The sequence below is a fragment of the Phyllostomus hastatus genome, unplaced genomic scaffold, assembly GCF_019186645.2.
Source record: "Phyllostomus hastatus isolate PE091 unplaced genomic scaffold, TTU_PhHast_1.1 phas_contig_98, whole genome shotgun sequence".
NCBI lineage: Eukaryota > Metazoa > Chordata > Mammalia > Chiroptera > Phyllostomidae > Phyllostomus > Phyllostomus hastatus.
The window spans coordinates 978821-1000559 of NW_025333999.1; the positions used below are offsets into that span (position 1 = coordinate 978821).

General features: G+C 51.0%; 3 protein-coding genes across 5 annotated transcripts in view; 2 read left to right on the forward strand and 1 right to left on the reverse strand.

Moving 5' to 3' along the window:
• The window catches only part of CARM1 (coactivator associated arginine methyltransferase 1), a 43111-nt gene extending 31285 nt beyond the window's left edge, over window positions 1-11826 (forward strand). Inside the window, exons 5-16 of one of the 2 annotated variants that reach the window (XM_045852964.1) lie at window positions 243-353; window positions 1564-1741; window positions 3781-3871; window positions 4047-4128; window positions 8250-8335; window positions 8507-8596; window positions 9030-9167; window positions 9253-9342; window positions 9432-9544; window positions 9687-9764; window positions 10044-10112; window positions 10270-11826. In XM_045852964.1, coding sequence (XP_045708920.1) covers window positions 243-353; window positions 1564-1741; window positions 3781-3871; window positions 4047-4128; window positions 8250-8335; window positions 8507-8596; window positions 9030-9167; window positions 9253-9342; window positions 9432-9544; window positions 9687-9764; window positions 10044-10112; window positions 10270-10412 — 1269 coding nt within the window. In that variant the 3' untranslated portion in view covers window positions 10413-11826. The remainder of the gene's footprint in view (window positions 1-242; window positions 354-1563; window positions 1742-3780; window positions 3872-4046; window positions 4129-8249; window positions 8336-8506; window positions 8597-9029; window positions 9168-9252; window positions 9343-9431; window positions 9545-9686; window positions 9765-10043; window positions 10113-10269) is intronic. The other variant, XM_045852965.1, reaches the window with a different exon arrangement.
• Window positions 11745-16348, reverse strand: YIPF2 (Yip1 domain family member 2). Of its 2 annotated transcripts, none has more exons than XR_006787450.1 (10): window positions 16243-16348; window positions 16026-16086; window positions 15497-15651; window positions 15325-15405; window positions 14258-14345; window positions 12742-12858; window positions 12489-12655; window positions 12296-12411; window positions 12016-12144; window positions 11745-11920 (listed from the first exon to the last, which is right to left on the reverse strand). XR_006787450.1 is itself a non-coding variant. In XM_045852966.1 (10 exons), the coding sequence occupies exons 2-9, from the start codon at window positions 16060-16062 to the stop codon at window positions 12031-12033; spliced, it is 942 nt and encodes a 313-aa protein (XP_045708922.1). In that variant the 5' UTR covers window positions 16063-16086; window positions 16243-16348; the 3' UTR covers window positions 11745-11920; window positions 12016-12030. The 2 variants fall into 2 exon arrangements, 1 of the variants encoding a protein (XP_045708922.1); XM_045852966.1 differs by having other exon boundaries at window positions 12229-12411.
• A 107-nt stretch (window positions 16349-16455) lies between these two features.
• TIMM29 (translocase of inner mitochondrial membrane 29) lies at window positions 16456-18029 on the forward strand. The gene is made up of 2 exons (XM_045853236.1): window positions 16456-16570; window positions 16668-18029. Exons 1-2 carry the CDS (start codon window positions 16477-16479, stop codon window positions 17360-17362), a joined length of 789 nt encoding a protein of 262 aa, XP_045709192.1. The 5' UTR covers window positions 16456-16476; the 3' UTR covers window positions 17363-18029.
• The last annotated feature ends 3710 nt before the right edge of the window (window positions 18030-21739 follow it).

Sequence of the window (21739 nt, forward strand, 5' to 3'; positions counted from 1 at the left end):
AGCTGTCTTCAGAAATCCTGTTTGACCATCTTCAGATCCAGAACTGGGGGCTCCTGTGTGCCCCGGGTTGCTCAGAAACCAACCTGTTATCAGCTGGCCTGTGCCAAGGGGAGGCAGGCTACAGGGCCTGGGTGCTCTCAGCTGCCTGGGTCTGCAGGGAGCCAGAGCCTGGTGATGTGCATGTCGTAATGATCACCATCCCTTCACTGGTGTCTTCTTCTCACTGCCCCATCCTTCCCCAGATTGTTCTCGATGTTGGCTGTGGCTCTGGGATCCTGTCGTTTTTTGCTGCCCAAGCTGGAGCAAGGAAGATCTATGCTGTGGAGGCCAGCACCATGGCCCAGCATGCTGAGGTCAGCGGCCCACTGGGACCCCAGCCAGTCCTTGTCCTTCAGCTCTGTGCCCGTGCCAGCCTAGGAAACTGGTCCTGCTGGGAGCCCCCAGGAGAGGAGACATGACCCCCGGATTCAGAGGGATCTGTGGACATTACCTCTCTTTGGTCTCGTCCTCAAAATCCGGGCCTGAGGTGGCGTCTCCTCCATGACTGGTGGTCACCTACCAGGTTCAGGGGTGGTTCGGGGTCTTCAGAAGCTTGACAGCCTTCTGCTTCAAGGGACTTTGCAGTCATACAAACCAGAGTGGGATCTTGGCCCCGGCCAACAGCCCACCACTCTGAACCCCACTTCCCACATTTGTGAAACTCAGGTAACAACATGGCTTTATTTCATTAGTTTAAGCTGTCATTTCTTTCATTCGTTTTTTTTTTTTTTTTCCCCACTGAAACCTTTATTCACAGGGTTCAAAACCTACAAGCCACAAAAGGGTAAACAGTGACACTGATCCCCTCCCCACCACTCACTCCCAGCTGCCCAGCCCCCACACCAGGGGCTGCAGGGAGGGACATCTATGCCAGCTATGCTAAGCTATTGGGTGGCTCCATCAGCAAGCGTGTGCTCTCCTCTGCCTGCCCGGCTCTCACACAAATGGTAGCCCACCACCATCTTGCACCTGCTCTGTTCCCTTAACAGTTTGCCTGCTACTTTGTCATCCTACAAAGAGCTTCCTTACTCATTCTAGTAGCCACAGAGCATCCTTTGCCTGGATGGACCACCATTTGTACAGACACATTATTGCCACTTAGGCTGCTTCCCGGTCCTCGCAGCACAAGCGGACGCTGTGCTGAACTTATACACGTGTCACCTCTCCTGTGTGAGGTCATGTTCACAGGACAGATTTCTAGCACTGGAGTAGCTGGGGTGGACAGTGTGTCCCAGGGTAGCTTCAGTGGCTTTAGCAAAGCCTGTCATTCCCATCTTTCCCCCCATTAGCAGTTGGTTGCCCCATCAGGGTAGGGGTGATGTGAGGGGTCCAGGAGCTGCAGTGGGAAGAGGCTGAGGGAGAACTGAGGCCATGGCTGATCATGGCTCTGGGAAGGGTGCCAACTAAGGAGGCAGAGGGAATGGGGTGGCTACATGGCAACAGAGGTCCTCCCTTCCCTGAGGATGAGTGGTGGATGGGTGGGGGCAGAGACCCCCGTGACCCCTCTGGCCTGCCCACCCACAGGTCCTGGTGAAGAGTAACAACCTCACCGACCGCATCGTGGTCATCCCCGGGAAGGTAGAAGAGGTCTCGCTCCCCGAGCAGGTGGATATCATTATCTCAGAGCCCATGGGCTACATGCTCTTCAATGAGCGCATGCTCGAGAGCTACCTCCACGCCAAGAAGTACCTGAGGCCTGGTGGTGAGTGTCCCTGCTGGCACGTGGCCTGGCACCACAGGTGCGCCTACTGGGGCTCCTTGGGGTGTCCCTGGCTGCTACTCAGTGGGCACAGTTGTGGTTTAGCTCTCTGCTGACCTGTTTTAGTGGCTTGTAGTGCTAAGGTCACCTGAGCCTTCATGCCTCCTTCGCTCCCTCCCCGGCCCCCCACCACTCCCTATGCCCAGCCTGCCCAGATAAGGCCACACAGGTACCGGCCTAGCCTGCCTGGCCACGGTACTGAGGGAACCCTCAGGTCCCCTGGGAGCTTCCAGGCTGCCTTCCATCTCATGCCCTGTGTCATGAGGACAGTGTTTGGCTGGGAATGTGGAAGGTGTCCTGTGGTGCTCAGAGGAGCTGACCTGTCATCTGTATTCCTAGCCCAGTAACCACACCCTTAGCCAGCCAGCCCCTGCACTCCTCCAAGCCAGGGAGACAGGGCAAGGGTCAGTGTGGCACAGGGGCAGCCTGCTGTCTGGCATGCCTGTCAGTGGTCCATGTTTGTGTCTCTGTGCCTGCCCATCCCTCCTCCTTGGTTACTCGGTCAGTGTGGGACTGTGCCCTGCCCTGGGGTGGGGCTTGTACCGGGTCCTGAACATGTGCTGGTGTGTCCATTTCTTGGTTCAGGTTGTGTGTTTTTGAGTATTTCTGTACAGTCACGGGGTAGGGTGTGTGCACATGTGACACCCGAGGACCTGGCCAGGACAGCAGCGTGGAAACCCAGCAGACTGGTGGCCCCATGGCGGGTGGGGCGGGGGAGCTGGTCTCTGGGGGAGCATCTCTGGCCTTCCTGGATCCAGGCTGCAGGGACCTTGCCTTGGGCTTCACTCCTGGAGGTGGGTGGTGACTGCCGTTTCCCACAGCTGTGTCCTGTGTCCCAGGTATGAGTGTGGGAAGCTAGGGCTTCCCCAGGGGGTTGAGTGCATCCCAATCTCCCCGGCAGAGTGGGCTCATCCTTTTGGGACCTAAGGACAGACAAGAGGCAGGCTCTGGTGGGCAGCTGCATTCCACCCCACTGTTCAAGCAGCCTGCCCAGGATACGGCCTAGGGCCAGCAACGCCCCCTTGTTCTGCCTGTATGAGTGTCCTTTGTTCCACCTCAGGAAGCTCTTTGGGGGGATTGAAAGGAACCCTCTTCCCAGCTGTACACATCCAGGTGCCTTCAGGGCTGGAGCACTTTCCTATGATGTCCTAGGTGACTGGCAGACCTCCTGTGTAGGTGGCCTAGTGAGTGGCCTCTGAGCCAAAGTAGAGCATCTCCCCTCCCCCACCCCAGTCTGATTACTGCTAGTGCCTCAGCTCCCACCTCCCTCTGCCCCCCACGTAGGAAGAGGGAGGGAGGCCCACATCTGGAGGCCAGGTGACTCTGCCCTAGACTCACTGAGGGAGCCGCTGACCCTGATTCATACAGCCCTTGAGTCACAGATGGAGGATGCTGCTGCCCCTCCCATTTCAAGACATGTACCAGACCAGAGTGGCCAGAAGGTCCACCCTGCCTGCCAGAGCCTGGGCAGCCCCCAGCGGCAGGGCTTCAGGTGACCCTCCACCCAGCCTCTGGCCTTCCCTGAGGTCCCTACGACATAGCCTGGGGGCTATGTCAGCCTTGCTTTGTTCAGAGCACTTTGCTTTCCCCGTTTCCCTGGCCGCATGTCAGTGGATGATGACTCATAAAGTGGCACTGCCTGACTTATGGAGCAGGACCCCTGGCACCACTTGATTACCTTGAGGCTCTGGCAGGTTCCTTCCTGTCTCCCAGCCCTAGCTATGGGACTACAGGACAGGCGCTCCTACTCCTTGGCTGGCCGTCCAGGTTTGGTGAGACGGTGCATGTAAAGTGCTCATCGTGGCTGCTGGCAGAGTAGTTGCTCAGTACCTCTGTGTTGCACAAATGCACGAATGAATGAATGAATGAATGAATGAGAGGCTGGGAAGGCCCAGGGTTGGGGGTCCTGGGGCCCTTTGGAGGCTCTGCCTGGCCCTGCAGAATGTCCCACCATGACGCCAGCACTCCTCCGTGCCTCCCAGGAAACATGTTCCCTACCATTGGTGATGTCCACCTCGCACCCTTCACGGATGAACAGCTCTACATGGAGCAGTTCACTAAGGCCAACTTCTGGTGAGTGCCCTGCGTGTGTCCTGCCTTCTCAGGGATGGCCCTGCCTCTTCTTCCTCATTCTAAATAGGACCTGAACGACCTGGGCTGGACAAGGGCCAACTGGGAGAGAAGGCAGGCTGCTTACCTGCCTCTCTGCTGCTGGTGACCTTGCCATGGGGGCGGGGGCTTTCTGCAGGTACCAGCCATCTTTCCATGGAGTAGACCTGTCAGCCCTTCGAGGCGCGGCTGTGGACGAGTATTTCCGGCAGCCTGTAGTGGTAAGTCACCCCCGGTGATACTGCAGTTAACACTGGGCATGGCCCTCACATGAGGTGACAGGAGGGGGTGGACACGGGCTTTCCTGTCAGGTCTTGTGCAAGCTCTGCAGCCCTGGGGCAGCCATGCTCCCTCTGAGCTCTCGCTTCTGCCCTGCACAGAGCTGCCCCACAGAGAGGCTGGGAATGAAGTGGCGATGCACGCAGAGCACTTGGCACACATTAAGCGTGCAATACATCTGAACCATAATTAGATGAACTGATTCTATATGATTAAAATCAATTATTGAGATTTTTAAACTGATATGTAGACCCATGACACAAAAATCAAGAAAGTATAGAAGTGAAAAGCCTCCCTACTCTCGTCCCCAGAGTTCTCCTTCATATAGGCAAACAATACTTCTTGTGTATCTTTCCAGAAATTTTACAACTAAATGTGCATATCTACCTTTTTTCTTCAAATATATATGGCATAATCAACATAGTGTTCTGTCTTACTTTCTCTGTGGTCAGAGAACATAAACTATGATTTTAGCCCCTTGAAATTTTTTGAGTTTCTTCATAACCAGTATGAGCTCTTTTGTTTTCTGTTCTATGTGCACTTGAGAAAAATGTATTTTAATCACTTACTGAGTACAGAATTGGGTTACTGTCAATTAGATCACACTTGTTAATCATGTTGGTCGAATCTCTGTCTCTAGTGATTTTTTTAATCTGCTTTTCCTATCCCTGATTGTAGATTTACTTTTCCATTTAATTGATGCTTTTTGCTTTATATTTTTGGACACATTATTAGGTGCATACAGGTTTAGGATAATTGTGTCTTCCTGTTGGATTGATCCTTTTGTCATTATAAAAAAGTGTCTCTTTTTATCTCAAGTGGTGTTTCTTGCCTTAAAGTCTATTTTTTTCTGATGGTAGTTTAGCTACTCTGGTTTTATTTGGGTTAATCTTTGTACAGTATGTATTTCTCCATCCTTCTATGTTCAACCTTTTTGTGCCCTTATCACTTAAGGTTTATCTCATATAAGCAGCATATATGTGGGTTTCATTTTTTAACCAGGTTAATATTTTCTGTCTTTAAATTAGAACATTTACATTTAAGGCAATTACTACTCATTTAGGTATAAATCTTTCATTTTACAATTTTTCCATTTATCCTGACTGCTGTTTCTTTTCGAACTCTTCTTGCCTTCTTTTAATAGTGTGTGTTACTGTTTTCCCTTCTTGATGTTTCACTAGTTTCAAGAGACTCTCGGGCACTCTCTTTTTAAACACTACCTTCACACCCTTCTCTTTCTCCTTCTACGGTTCTGATTACAGGGACTTTAGAGTAGACGTTTGCATCCTGTCTCAGATGACTCTAATATTCTTTTCTGCATTTCCATCCTATTTTCTCTCAATTGCTTCATTTTCATATTTGCTACTATTTTCCAATTCCAATCCTTTCTTTGCTGTGTCTCATCTGATTTTCTAATTCTTCATTTCAGTTCTAGAATTGCATTTTGCCTGCTATTTCAGTTCTCTGTGATATTCTCCATATTTTCACCTTTCTTTTTGAACATATTAAGTATAAGTCATTGATTACTTTTAGTATCTGGATAAGTGGTAAGTGTGTTTCTGTTGTCTTTTTTCTTGGTGATTGGTTCTCACCCTTTGGTCCTGTCTCTTGATGCCTAGTCATGAAATGCCAGAATGAAAAATTATACAGGTTCTGGATGATGTTTTTCCTTTCAAGGATTTGTTTTTGTTTTTGTTTTTTCAGACAATTAGCCATATGGACAGGCTATTTTGGCCCAATCATGTGTTTGAATGAGATATTTGGTGGCTGCTTTTCTGACTCAGCTGGTATATTTTCTGGTTCCCTGTAGCACAGCAGTTCTCAAACATTTTGGTCTTAGGTTCCTTTTACATGTTAACAATGGAGAGTGTATCCTGGCCTGTGTGGCTCAGTCAGTTGGAACATCGTCCCATAACCAAAACATTGAGGGTTCAATTCTCAGTCAGGGCACATGCCTAGGTTTAAGGGTTCAATCCCTGGTCTGAGCACTATGGGAGGCAACCAATTGATGCTTCTGTCTTGAATTGATGTTTCTCTCCCTTTCTCTCTCCTTTCCTTTCTAAAAGCAGTGAAAAAAATGTTCTCAGCCCTAACCAATGTGGCTCAGTTGGTTCGGCATTATCCCACAAAGCAAAAGGTTGCTGGTTCAATTCCCCATCAGGGCACATGCCTAGGTTGTGGCTTGGTCCCTGGTCAGGGAACCAATGAAAGGTAACCAATTGATTTTTCTCTCATTAATGTTTCTCTCCCCTTATTTCTCCCTCCCTCCCTCTTTCCATATAAATAAATAAATAAAGTCTTTAAAAATGTCCTCAGATTTAATGTCCTCAGCATTAAAAAGGAAAAACAAAAGAATTCTAAAGAACTTTTGTTAATGTGTATTACATCTATTTATATACTGCCAATGTCTATTGATATTAAAAACTAAGCCCAGCCCTGACAGGTGTGGCTTAGTTGGTTGGGCATTGTCCCATCTCACAAGGCTAAAGGTCATAGGTTTGGTTCCAGGTCAGGGCACATGCTTAGGCTGCGGGCTCAATCCTTGGTTGGGGTGCTTAAGAGAGGCACCCACCAATCCATGTTTCTCTCCCTCTCTTTCTCTCTGCCTTTCCCCCTCTCTAAAAATAAGTAAAATCTATTTTTTTTAAAACCCAAAGCCCAAGAAATTTAAAAATATTTAATTCGTTAAAAAACAACAGTAGTAAAACCATTACCTATTAACATAAATACCATTTTTAAGGAAAACTATTCCAATATGTTTCAGTAAGAATATTGGCATTTTTAATTTGTAAATCTCTTTAATGCCTGGCTTAACAGAAGACAGTTGGATTCTGCTTCTGCATTCCTTTGTTGTGATATCACAGGTGAGTTAATGAAGGAAGAAAACATCTGAGTCTTATTATGAAAATAGTTTTGATTGTGGCACTTTGGAAAGGACCACACTTTGAGAACTAATGCTTTAGGGCGTAGCCTTCAGTGGTTTAAGTGAAGGTGGTTCACAGAGCCCCTGGTTTCAGCCTCCCAGCACTATATGCTGCTAAACCTTTCTTTAGCTTTAAGAAAATATTCTCTTTGTTTACTTTTAGAGAGAAGGATAGGGAGAGAAGTACCGATGTGTGAGTCACACTGATGGGCTGCCCAACAGGGTACCCAGCCTGGATGTGCCTCAGCCAGGAATCAAACCCACATTGTTTGGGTTTGCAGGTCGGCGCTCAATCCACTGAGCCACACCAGCCAGGGGCACAGCTCAGGAAATGGCAAATGCCACAAAGTGAAATCACATGCAGAACATCTACCTTCCACTTCCGCATTTCCCTTCTCTTTAGCATCTTGGCTGCTTGCATCCCAGCTTCCATCGTAACCCTGAGCCCCCATTTTGCTTTCCCCACCCAGGGAGGCTGCTGCAAGGCCCCACACCAAAGGGGAAAGGCATGGGCCAAAAAGTGTCTCCCTTCTCTCCAGGGTCTTGGCTTCCAAAGCAATGGCTGCTGCTGTTACTCTTCGGTGTTTTCAAACTGGGTTTTTTATTTTTACTTGGCTCATACGGTTCTTGGCAAGAGTGTTACTTGGACAGGAAAATTGGCGTGATGACTGCAATCGGACGGACTTAAGCACATAGTCCTCTAACTTGCTTTTGTGTGGACTTGACAATTTTTCTCGGAGATCTTCCCCTTCTGTTCGTAAAGGGCCTCTTCATTCTATTTCACACACAGCCTTTTATGGACGGGCCATCGGTTTAATTAGATGGTTTCCAGTGTTGCTACTGCAGACGGTCTCTAATTACATGTGTGAATTCATACATGTGCACCTCTATCTGTAGGTTCAACTTCTGGAAGTGGAAATCTTTAATGTGTATGAAGGCTTGTCATTTTGAGAGCTGGCATCTAATTGTCCTCCATGGTGTTGGACCAGTGCATCCTCTCCCAGCATGCCTGAGAAGGGCAAACTGGTTTAACCTGAGTAGCCTAGAGGCCGTGGCCACACTCAGGGAGAGGGGTAGGGCTCTTCCCTGCCTTCTTAGCCCCTGAGCTTGAAGCCAGGTCACCTCTGTGATCTCTCCCAGGACACATTTGACATCCGAATCCTGATGGCCAAGTCTGTCAAGTACACGGTGAACTTCTTAGAAGCCAAAGAAGGGGATTTGCACAGGTACCAGCCCTCACGCCCCACCTGCTGGGCCACTGCTGGCTCTTGCAGTCATTCTACGGCCCCAGGGCAGGCAAGTGGACCAAAGTCCGGGACTCTGCACCTGGCCACCCTTCTTCTCTGCTAGCAACCCCTGTTCAGCTTCCCCAGCAATCATTGCCCTTTGCCTTCCAGGATAGAAATCCCATTCAAATTCCACATGCTGCATTCCGGGCTGGTTCATGGTCTGGCTTTCTGGTTTGATGTCGCATTCATTGGGTCCATGTGAGTACACCACAACAAAGCATACTACCCCCAACCCCCTGGACTTCCCTGCACTTGTGAACCCCAGGTGTGGCTGGTTCAGATGCTGATGGGCGCCTGGGAGGGCAGGCTGTCCCCTCCAGGTTCCCCTGTCCCTTCCAAAGAATCATGAGAGCTTGCCTCAAGTCAGAGACTTTTGTGGGAGTGTGTCTACCCTGTTCTGAGTGACCGTCCTTTACAGGGCCTGGTCAGTGTCTTGGCATGTCAGGGTGAATGGGCATCCCATGATTGTCATCTCCTAGCTGTGTGTGACTAGGACTGCCTGGGTGGCCATTCTGTCTCTTAGCTCCAGGGCCCCAGGGGACCTGCAGAGAGGACAGACACCTAGGGGGAGAGCTCAAGGTGCATGGGTGGTGGCTCCAGCCCGTCATTTGTGCCTGTCCCTTCTTGACAGAATGACTGTATGGCTGTCCACGGCCCCAACGGAGCCCCTGACCCACTGGTACCAGGTCCGGTGCCTGTTCCAGTCACCACTGTTCGCCAAGGCTGGGGACACGCTCTCAGGGACATGTCTGCTTATTGCCAACAAAAGGTGCCAGCTGCCTCCCCAGGTTGGGGGAGGAAGGGGTCCATCCACCCAGCCAGCTTACGGCTGCCCTCCCTTGCCCTCCCCACAGACAGAGCTATGACATCAGTATTGTGGCCCAGGTAGACCAGACAGGCTCCAAATCCAGTAACCTCCTGGATCTGAAAAACCCCTTCTTCAGGTAGGATGGGCTTGTGGCCTTAGGGGGTGGGGGACACCCTTTTGGCCTGCAGCCCCTCGGCCCTGCCCACGAGTCCACCTCTGGCGCAGATACACAGGCACGACGCCGTCACCCCCGCCGGGTTCCCACTACACATCCCCCTCGGAGAACATGTGGAACACAGGCAGCACCTACAACCTCAGCAGTGGGATGGCTGTGGCTGGTGAGCAGGTCCCCGTGTGGGTGGGGCAGGTGGCAGCCACTGACTGGTCACACCTACCAGTGCTCCCGGGACAAAGCTGGCAGTTCTGGACCCACACACAGGACACTGTCCCCACCCCTGACATCTCCCTCCCTGGACACAGGGATGCCGACTGCCTATGACCTGAGCAGTGTTATCGCCAGCGGCTCCAGTGTGGGCCACAACAACCTGATTCCTTTAGGTGAGTGTGCCTGGGTCTGGGGAGGTGGGGGCGGGGTTGCGAGCACCCAGAATGGCCCATGTGCTTGGGCCTTCTGCATCACCTTTTCCTCTGCCTTGGGGCTCCTGCCTGAGGTGCTCCACTCCTCTCTGCCTTGCTCTGCCGCCACTGCACCCACCCTCCCTGCACCCTGGTGTGAAAGTGTGAGTGGGAGCGCCCACCTCAGGCAGAATGTGGGCCTGGGCTGGCCGGGGGCGGTGACGCCTTCTCCCTTCCTTCCTTCTTCCCTCTGCTGCGCAGCCAACACGGGGATTGTCAATCACACCCACTCCCGGATGGGCTCCATAATGAGCACGGGAATTGTCCAAGGTAACAGAGCGAACGGGTCCCCGGGGGTGTGAGCACACTGACTGCTGGGCCACCCACTGGCCCTCTCGCCTGCTCTCTCTTTCCCTCTGACTCTGCTGTGGGGCCCAGTGGGCAAGCGGGCAGAGCTGGCCCTCAGTGCCCATTCCCCACTCCACAGGGTCCTCCGGCACCCAAGGCAGCAGTGGCAGTGGATCCAGCGCCCACTACGCAGTCAACAGCCAGTTCACCATGGGTGGCCCGGCCATCTCGATGGCTTCACCCATGTCCATCCCAACCAACACCATGCACTACGGGAGCTAGGCCCCTCCAGTGGGGAACGGACTGACAGCACCAGGAAACCAAATGAAGACCCTGCCCACCCACCCTTCCGCCTGGGCGGCTTTCATCCCTGTACTGGAGAAGCCCAAACACCGGTCACAGCCCTAGCCCTCTTTGCTACGGGGACTTGGATACTTTTTTACACGACATTGCTGCCGCCACCCCCACCCACATCTTGGCCCTGAGCGTGTGTCGCTGCCATATTTTACACAAGATCATGTCATGGGAGCCCTGGTACCCCCTTCTGCCCTCTCCACCCTGACCTGGGCTTAACATCTAATGAAACAGGCATGTCCAGGCTTGACAGCCGCAGGCCCTGTGGGGCAAGTGGCAAGGAGCAACAATGGTCCCGCCCAGTTCCCGGCACCTGCTCCCTGCCTGTCTCCAGTGGGAAGGCAGTCCTTGCTAGATGGGGGCCTCCCCTTCGGCTACCAGGCCTTGGTCACAATGGGCGTGACATGCTGCTTTTTTTAATTTTATTTTTTTACAAAAAGAACCAGTGTCAATCCGCAGACCCTCTGAGACACCAGGCCGGCCGGGCCGAGCCAGCAGCCCTTTTTCCCAACTCAGAGGCTCAGTGACGAGGGGTGGCCCTGCCAGGCCGTCAGGACAGGGCGGGGTCAGGCCTGGGCAACCCCATGGCCCCTCCCGCAAATGGGTTCACCTCACACTTGAATGTACAACCTACCCCAGCTGTTGGGAAGGCCCTCCATCTGGCCCCTGCCTCTTGCTGCTGTTCTGTCCCTGAGTCCCTCTGGGTTCCACCCTGCCCCCCCCCCCGGACCCCGCCAAGAGCTAGAAGAGGAGGCTGGTGGGCCGGTGGGAGGAGGGTCACTTGTCAGCCAATGGGGGCAGACACAGAAACCTCAAGGAACTGTCATGGAAGGCATCCTTTTTCCTTGTAGCTACCATTAGGCCTGTGTATTTCCCTCAGTATTTGTAGATGCTCCAGTCCCTACTACGATGATGGCATTTTGGTCTCTTCCCAGCCTGGGAAAGGGCCCTGCAGGGAACTTTCCCTCAAAAAAAAAAAAAAAGGAAAAAATAAACAAGGAAAAGTGTTTCAGCACAGGCAATTTTCTTCTAGTTCTGCTCCCCCCATTTCTAACCCCCCCCCCCCACACACACACACACACACACACTCGGATGTGGTGGAGCCGAAGCTAGGCCCAAGGCCCTGCCAACTGGATGCTCCGGGAAGGGCGGGCACAGCTGAGGCTGGAGTGACCCTCTGCTCTACCGCCCCACCCTTGGGGAAGAAGAAAGGCCTGGGGAGTAGCCCACAGGGCAACAGCTGCACTGGAAGCGCCTTGCTCAGCCATCTTTCTCCCACCTTTATATAAATTCTCTGAATCACCTTTGCATAGAAAATAAAAGTGTTTGCTTTGTAAGAAAAGTCTGGAAAGTAGCAGAGTGATCTCAAGATGTCAAGGGACCCTTCAGTCATCATCTGGGGGCAGGGCAGGCAGAGGTGTCCCCTCATGTTGGACCTGAAAGAGAAACTCCCACCAGTGGCTCTGTGACTTCTCACCCTATGGGGAAGAGGCTGGAAGCACCACAGCCACAGCTGGAAACGATTCCTCACCTGCAGGCTCGGGTCTTAGGCTGTCATGTGTCTTTGCGGGGTGGCTGTCTGGGGTACATCCGAGGGCAGAGCTGTGGCCTGGGCTGGAGGTGTCACGTGCTCCAGGGGCAGTGGCTGGAAAAAGTAAAACTGAACACAGATCCCCAGGGTTAGCATCATGGCCAGAAAGCTGACCGACCCAGAGGCCCCGCTGTGACCACCCCAGACCCGTACCTTACAGCCCAGGGCCAGGAGGGCATGGAGTAGCACGACAACAGATAGCAGCACAGAGGCCACCAACCTGGTGTCCTCTCGGACAATGGGCCAAAGGGTGAACACCAGGCCAGCAGCTGACAGGGCCAGAGCCAGCACCCCAAAGAGCCACTGCAGCCATGGGACAGGGATCAGCCACAGGACCTGGGGGCAACACGATCAGATGGCTACAGGGTTTCTCCACGGCATACAAAGCCCCCACCTCCTGGGGCCATACTCACCACAGTGGGGATGAAGATGAAGAGGGAGTAGCCGTAGACACACACGGTCTCCAGAAAGGTGTAAGGCCCCATGCGCTCCCGGACACCCTTGCGCCACTGCAGGAAGGCCCACAGTGCCAGAGGTACCAGCCAGGCGTAGCAGTAGATGGTGATGCCGGCCACAGTCACTGGGAGGCAAGGTGGGCAGTCACCCCTAGGGCCTTGTGGCACCCCTCAGCCCCACCAGGCGCCGGGCCTTGCTTGCTTTGCTCACCCTTGTGGAACTGGGGGCTGTAGTGAATAGAGGCATCCCTCCTGTGGGCCAGCACCACCGTCAGGTTGCCGGTGATGGCCAGAACAAAGGCCAGTGTGGCGCAGATCCAGAAGGGGCCTGTGGATAGGGTGTAGTCAGGGTTCCAGGCAGAGCTTCCAGAACACATGACTTGTCCTGTTTTGTCCTAGCCTTTCCAAGCTCTGGGCTACTCCCACGCCCACCACTCCATTGACCCAACTTACACCCACTGACAACCTGGTGGTTGAATCCAATGCTGGCTCAGTCCTCATCTTTCTTGGCCGTTTGACAACCTTTGATGTAGCTGATTCCCCCACACCCCCCAGAAACACTCCACATTCCTGGCTTCTGTCTCGTGTCACTGACAACTTCTTAACCTCTTTGACTCCCTGACAATGTGGAGCCAGCTGGGCCCAGTCCTTGGCCCCTCTCTGTGTTCACCCCTTGCATGATCTTGTCCAACCTCAGGGTTTTATGTCACCTCTAGGCCAATAGCTCCCAAATGTCTCATGCCCAGGCCTCTGTCCTGAACCTTGGACCTGACAGTCAATGTTTCCACATGTGCACCTTCCTTTCCACCCCACCACACTCACTCTTTTCCCTCAAACCTGCCCAGATTTTCTCATTGATAAACAGCAACTCCATGCTTCTCTTGGTCCAGGAAAAAACCTTGGCGCCCTCCTGTGCTCCTCTCTTCCCATCCCATTATCCAGTGGGTCAGCAAATCTTGTGAGCTCTACCCCTTCAAGATGTAGGCCGGAATCCAATCACTCCTCTCTCCCTGACACCAGCCCCACCCCCACAGCAGTCACCTCTTCCCTGGTCTCCCTGTTTCTGCCCTCGTGCCTGACAGTGGCCAGAGGACACTTAAGAGCACTTAACTAAGTTCCCTTCTCACCAAACATTAGGAGGTCTGTGTGATCTGTCACCTAGGTGGCGGCATACCAGTTTATTCTGCTCCAGGGACAATGCTGCCTTGCAGTTCAGGTGTGTTTCTTCCACAGGGCTTATGGCCCTTCTGGAATGTTCTTCCCCTAACTCTCCCCGCCCCCAACCCTGACACCAACAAGGCTCATTCCCTCATCCTCCTCAGAGGGACCTTCCCTGACCAACCCATGCAAAGTAGCAACTCTCATCCTCTAAACCAGGGGTGTCAAACTCATTTTCACTGGGGGCCACATCAGCCTCATGGTTGCCCTCAAAGGGCCGAATGTAATTTTAGGACTGCAAAAATATAACTACTCCTTAACTAGGGGCAAGGAGCTTGGCGCTGCTGCTAGGTAGAAACAAGGTGCCTGGCTGGATAAAATAAGGTGGAGGGCCGAATTTGGCTCTCAGGACTTGTGTTTGCCACCTGTGCTCTAAACAACCAATTCTCTTCACCCTCTGCAACCCTTTATGCCTCTGCCTCCCTGAAGTGTGTGTTTCACACCCTCCATGAGGGACTCTGCTTTCCACATTTGCTGAATGAAGAATGAGCTGAAAGCATATTACTCACCATACAGGTCTGGGCGATTCCGAAGATGGTGCCGTACAAAACTGTGGCCAGGCCGGGGCAGCAGCGACCCTTTAATCCGGTCCAGGACCTGGGGGCAATGCCAGGCCCAGGATGGAAACCTGCTGGGGCTCCTTACCACCCCCAGAGGAAAGAGGCCAAGCTCCTCTCCTGACCTTAGAGGCTTCTCTGCTGCCCTCCATTTCCTCTCTCCACCCTGCTTGAACAAGCACTTCCCTCTGGGATTTTGATGGGCTGTTCCCATGGCCTGGAGCCCCTTCTCCTGGCCAGCCCCCACTCAATATATCAGTGTCCCACCATTCTGAAGGACTTCGAGGACTACCATCTTCCTCTTTGTTAGGCTGCCCTGGACTACTGCCCCTGCTGCTTCTCCCAATCCCAGCAAGGAGAGTCAGCAAGTCCTGGGCATTCTCCTTCCCGCATCTCTCTCCAATAGGGCCTCTACTCTGTAGCCCTGGTTTACTATCATCTCCTATCCTGCCTGGGGCCTCCAATCCACCTTTATATTGCACATCTGCTCATTCCATTCAAGCATCTCCTGCTCTATACCCTTCCTGACTCCTCAGCACCCTCAGCGCAAAACCCAACCTCCTTAACATACTTCGTCTGGCTTCTGCCTGTCTCTCCCCGACCTCTCACACTCCAGCCAGCCAGAGTGACAGGTAGGTTCTGTGATAGTTCCCGCCTTCTCTCATCTTTGGTCTCCTGTATATGACGTTTCCTGTGTCTGGAACACACTTATGCTTCCTCCCACTCTGCCTGGCTAAGTTTTCCTTCTTTAAGTCTCAGTAAACTCCATACCACCTCCAGGTGGCCCTTCTCTAACCCACCGTATCATGTCTCCTGGGTTCCCCAAAGCCCCACTCATTATGTCATAACCCTTATAGCACACCACAGCTACTTCCGCTAGCCTGGGTGGAATCTCCTGTGTTCCCATGTGTATCTCCAGCAACCTGCCCAGGGCCTGGTGCACAGGAAATGCTCAGAACAGAGTAGCTGAACCCCAAGCATGGCTCCAAGCCCCATCCCACCAGCTTCCCAAACCTGACCTGTGCAGTGTCCACATCAAAGAAGCTCTGATAGTAGCCGAAGGTCCAGAATCCTGGCTGCTGCTTCTCCTCCTGCAGAAGCTGCACAGTGTGGGCTTTCAGTGCCTGCCCTTCCAGCCTGGCTCAACCGGGGTCTGGATGGAGGTATGGCACAGGGACTTATGTGACTCACCATGGTCTTGTCACTCTCTTCTACCTCGTCCTCTGCGCCATAGCTTCCATCTGAGCCCACAGCCACAGCTACATGCCCCTTTGGGGTCTGCTGATCACTTCTGGTGGTAGCCACATCTGGGGTCTCTGCCAGCAGATTAGTGGCTTCTTCGAACTCTATTGGAAATAAATATGGGATACAAGCATGTTTGGTTGGGAGGAGTCAAGACAATTTGGTATGGCCCATCTGGAGACCAAGACTGTACTTGTGGCCACCTCAGTGCTCTCCCCACCTCAGGGCCTGGCTTCCTCAATTTTGGGGAGTGGAGAAGTAAGTGTTCCTTCACTCCTAACAAGTGACAACACCTGAGGGCTGGTTCTGGAACGGTGTCAGGTTTGAGGTCTGAGTTCGGGGCTGGAGGAGAGTTCGAGCTTAGGCTGGGTTTCACGCTTAGAGTCAGGATTCACAGATGCCTGTGGCTCGGGTTAGATATGAGTCGGGACTTAGATATAAGGTTCTGACAAGCAGAGGGGTAGGTCGGGGCACTCACCATGAAAGGCCAGCTCGTCGCCCGCTGCCATGGTCATTTAGGGGCGTCACCGCATCCCGCTCTGAAGACAGAAGCCAATCAGGCCCGCACCCAATCCCACTCGGCGCCCCGGCCGGAGTCTGTTCCTCAGCCCCTAGTCCAGCTTGGCTCTTAACGATACCCACCTGGGGGTTAACTGTGCTTTCCCCGCCCCACAGGTGCAACCCACCCTACTCACCTGAATCCGTCTCAGCCGGCGTGGCCAGGAGTTTCTGCGCCTGCGCGACCTCCTACCAGCCAGTCAATCCGACTTGTTTCGGACAGCAACATCCGGCGCCGGTCCGTTTTCTATCTTCTTCCGATAGGAAACCACTGCCGGCAATATTGACGCTTGCGCAGATGAGACTCCCGGGCCTTTTACTTCGCATACCTGTCGTTTCTCTTCGGAAAACGGACGTCAAACCGGAAGGGAATGGCGGCAGCCGCTCTAAAAAGACTTTGGTCGCGAAGCCGCGGGGATGCAGGGGACTCGGCAACCGCGAAGCCAAGTGTGTGGGCGAGGTTGGGTAAGTAGCGGCAGGGTGGGTGGCCGCGGCAGAGACAGGGGGCGGAGTGAGTGGCTGCAGCGGCCCGACCCCTCTCATCTCGCTTCTTTTCCCGTAGGTGCCTGGGCTCGCTCACTGCTCCGGGACTACGCGGAGGCTTGCGGGGACGCGGCGGCAGCGGCGCGGGCCCGGCCCGGCCGTGCCGCAGTATACTTGGGATTGCTGGGCGGCGCGGCGACCTGCTGCGCGCTCGCGCCTAGCGAGCAGGCCTTCGAGGAGGCTCTGCTCGACGCGTCGGGGACTCTGCTGCTGCTGGCGCCCGCCACGCGAAACCGCGACTCGGAAGCGTACGTGCAGCAGCTGCTTTGGCTGCGGGGCCGCGGACGACTCCGCCACGTGAATCTGGGCCTCTGCTCACTGGTGTATGAGGCTCCCTACGACCCCCAGGCCAGCCTTTACCAGGCCCGCTGCCACTATCTGCAGCCTCGTTGGGCGGAGTTCCCAGACCGGATCTTGGACGTGGGCTTCGTGGGTCGTTGGTGGGTGCTGGGGGCTCGGATGCGCGACTGCGACATCAACGACGATGAGTTCCTCCACCTGCCTGCACATTTGCGAGTTGTCGGGGCTCATCAGCTGAATTCGGAAGCCAATGAGAGGCTCTTTGATGAGAAGTATCAGCCTGTCGTGCTCACCGACGATCAGGTGGATCAGGCGCTATGGGAGGAGCAGGTCTTGCAGAAGGAAAAGAAGGACAAGCTGGCCCTGAGCCAGGCCGAGTCTCTGATGGGGAGGGCCCGAAATGAAACCCAGTGAGGCCTGGATCCGGTCCCAGCCCCAAGCCCTGGCAGACTGTTTGCCCGGGACTGTGCAGTTGGTGTGAGTGAGCTTCAAGTGCAGAGTGACTGAAATAAATTATATGTAGAGTGTTCTCGCTGGGTTTTCATAAAATCGGGGAGCCTTTCTCCCTCTCACATTTTTCCTAATGTTGAAGCTAATTCAGCCTTTTTGGTCTAGGAGTTGGAGAGAGCAAAAGCAACAAGACCATATAATGTTAATCACTGCCAAAGTTAGTAATGGGCTTTATACCTAAGTAAGCTTTTTTTATTGGTCCTTGTGCCCCCCCCCCCCCGACTGAGGCATTATGTCTAACAGGTGACTCTCAGGCTCTCCTAAAACCATTCAGATTTTTGTTTTAAATTTTAAGCTGCAATGTTTATACTCTTAATTTTTATGAGTAGCATTTTTGTTTTAATTTACTTTGAAATAATTACAATACTAGAGTAAACTGGAAAAATAATACAGGGCACCCTTTGTACTCTGTCCAGCTTCCCCTAAATGGTAACATTTTACATAAGCAGTGCCAAACTAGAGATTGACATTGGTATGACTTTGGATTTTACAGAGAAACTTTTTGCAAAAACAGCATGCTTCTACCATTTGTGTACTAATAGTGATATTAAAGTGAGTTGGAATGATAAAACATTTTCTGACTTGGAAATCTATATGGAATCATACATTCTGGTTATGTTATAATTCAGAAACCTTTAAGACACAGAATGCTATGGAAAGGAACATGTTAGCTGACATTTAACTAGGTTATGGTAATAATACTTTAAAAACTAAACATGCAGAGTGAGACTAACTTTCTCACCTAGGTGGCCTGTGGCCAGTTACTAAAGCCAGGAGATGAAACAGCCAGCTTTGTTGTGATTTTGTGTTCTTGTGCTTTGCTTCTAAGTTTTGGTACTTAGACCTTTTACTTGTACTATGGGTGTGCTGGACAAATAGCAATTTTTAAATCCTTGTTTTTGGGGCAAAGGAGCATCTGAGCCTGCATTTCCATTTTCCTAAGTAAAAGGTGAGGGTCAAAAAGTTTTATTTTTTCCAAGACGGTGGCAGAGCCATGATTCTAACTGTAACTCCCAGCCCTGTCACTTAATTTTGAAACGTATAGCACCGCCTTTGATCCTAACAACATCCTGTCAGAAATTATTAAACACTGTTATCAGTAAACATAAGTAAAACTGGAATACAGAAATAAATGAATTCTAAAATGCAATGAAAATGATACTAAATTTTAATCATACAGGGTCCAGCACAAATAATGCCCCTTTTTCATTACAAAGTCAAAAGCATGTAGTTCTGTAATATAATATCCCATTCAAACACACCATATGACATTTTAGGTAAAATGTTCAAATTAAAACTATAAATTATTACACCCATATTATTACCCTACCAACCACACTCAAGCAGGCGTAACTTCTGTCAGACCCCTGAATACTGTTACCTGCCAAAGGTTCTGGACCTAAAGCCTGATGATTTTGTTCAAGAGAGATTAGCCATCTTCAGGGAAGGATTTAAGACACTGGCATCAAAGTGAGATTTGCTTCTTACCATGGTCAGAAATATTGAAAGGACTGTACATCTTCACTGAGTCCATTACTAAGTGCCACTTCTGACTTCCTGCCAGGGTGTGTGTCATGCACACGCCCTATAGCTGTGAAGCTCAGCAGTGGTTGCCAACAGACTACATGTAAACAACTTACAATGTATTCATAGGAAATGAGGGGCTTAGTATAGGCTTGATGTTGGTGTGGCTTTGTCTGGTGGGAGGGTTGACCTTACCCATGGGAGTAGTACCCTCTCTGGTAGCTCTGGTCTCCTGAGTTTGTAAGGAGTGTGGACTGGAGCTGCTAGACTGGACAAGGGACCAGGTGTTCATGCTCTGCATCTTGGGGCAAATACAGGACAGGTCCAGGTCTCCTTGTTAGCTGCTGAGCTCCCAACTCCCCATAGTACTCAGCCAAGTGTGAGCCCCAGCAAATGCTGAAATCCTTAGATGACACCTGAAACTTACTTTATTAACCAATGTCACCCCAGTAAATTCAATAAAAAATAATAAAGACTTGAGTGAGGTACCACACATGCCCACCATGGCTGAGAACTGGTATGGCCTGGCTGGGGAGTGAGAAGAGGTTCAAGGCTCCCTCCCCATCCATTGGTCAGCCCAGGGAAGAGGACCTCAGGTCTCTCCGGTCCCTCAGGTCCCTCTCCAGGTGGGTGCCAGGAGCAGCACAGTGAACATACAGTAGGTCCTGGGAAAGAAGTGGGCTTTAAAGCAGGGTTTGAATCTCTGCTTTCACACTAGCTTTGTGACTAATCTGGACCATAGCAATTAGACAAGAAAGGAAAAAAAGCATGTAAAATGTAAAGGCATCCATATCATAAGATGTACAACTGTCACTATAGTTACATGCCACTTAATGATGGTGATGCTTTCTGAGAAATGCATTGTTAATGGATTATGGTGTGCAAACATCATAAAGTGCACTTACACTGACCTAGATGGTGTAGCCTACTGCACACCTGGGCTATGTGGTAGAGCCTGTTTGCTCTTAGGCTACAAACATACAGCATGTTACTGTACTGAATACTGTACACAATTGTAACAGTATTTGTGGTTCTAGACATCTAAACATAGAAAAGGTATGGCAAAAATATGGTATAAAAGATAAAAATTGATACACCAATATAGGGCACTTAATAGGCACTTAGCATGAATGTTAGCATGAATGTAAACAAAGCTATTTAGCCCCTGAATAGCTAGTTATCTTGAAAGAAAAAAGTTGAAGGCATCACATGCCCTGATTTCAAACTATATTACAAGGCTACAGTAATCAAAACAGCATGATACTGGCATAAAAACAGACACACAGGTCAGTGGAACAGAAAAGAGGCCAGAAATAGACCCACCCATATATGATCAATTAATTTGTGAAAAAGGAGCCAAGAATATACAATGGGCAAAGGACAGTCAGTAAATGGTCTTGGGAAACTTAACCACAAGCAAAAGAACGAAACTGCATCACTATCTTATGTGATAGACAAAAATCAACTTGAAATGGGTTAAAGACTTGAATCCAGAAAACTAGAAGGAAGTAGACAGCTCCTTGACATCAATCAGTCTTGGTGATGATTTTTTGGATTTGACACCAAAAGCAAAGAAAAAAAAACAAGTGGGATTACATCAAAATAAAAAGCTTCTACACAGCAAAAGAAACCATGGACAAAACAAAAAAGCAACCTGATGAGTGAGAGAAAATGTTTGCAAATCATATCTCATCAGGGGTTAATGTGCAAAATATATAAAGAACTCATGCAATCAGTGGCAAAAAAAACAAACAAACCCACACTGAAAAATGGATAGAGGATCTGAATAGACATTTTTCAAAAAAAGACATAACACCTGGCTGGTGTAGCTCAGTGGATTGAGTGCGGGCTGTGGCTGTGAACCAAAGTGTCACAGGTTCAATTCCCAGTCAGGGCACATGCCTGGGTTGCAGGCCACGGCGCCCAGCAACCGCACATTGATGTTTCTCTCTCTCTCTCTCTCTCTCTCTCTCTCTCTCTCCCTTCCTTCCCTCTCTAAAAATAAATAAAATGTTTTTAAAAACTATTAAAAAAAAAGACATATAGATGGCTAGCAGGTACATGAAAATGTGCTCAACATCACTAACCATCAGGGAAATGCAAACCAAAACCACAATGAGACAGCAACTTTTGCCCACCAGAATGGCTATTATCCAAAAGCAAGAAATGACAGAAATAACACGTGGTGGTGCACTACTAGTGGGAGTGTAAATTGGTGCAGCCACTACAGAAAACAGTATGGAGTTTCCTTAAAGAAAATTGAAAATAGAACTACCATGCAATCCAGCAATTCCACTTCTGAGTATTTATCTGAAGTAAACACTAACCTGAAAAGTTATCTGCACCCACATGTCCACTGCAGCATTATTTATAATAACCAAGACATGGAAGTACCCTAGATATCCATTGATAAATGAATGAAGAAAATGTGGTATATACACACAATGGAATATTCAGCCATAAAATTAAGGAAATCTTCCTTTTGTGCGTGGCAGCCAAAGTGGAGAGAACACTGTGAGGGCGTCAGGCATGTTGGGAGAGCACAAGGGCTGGGGCACGGCCTCCCCACCCCCGAGTTCTGACACCGCCTCTCTACCACATGGCATTTGGCACCTAACCACGTCATTGTTAAGTGCAGCTTCTGGTATTTTGTGTCTCAACTGAGGAAAAGAAATCTTCAGGGGAAACTGTCTTATGACGGCAGGTGTTCGAAAAAGCCCTCCTTCGGGAGAAGAACTTTGGCTTTCGGCTGTGCTG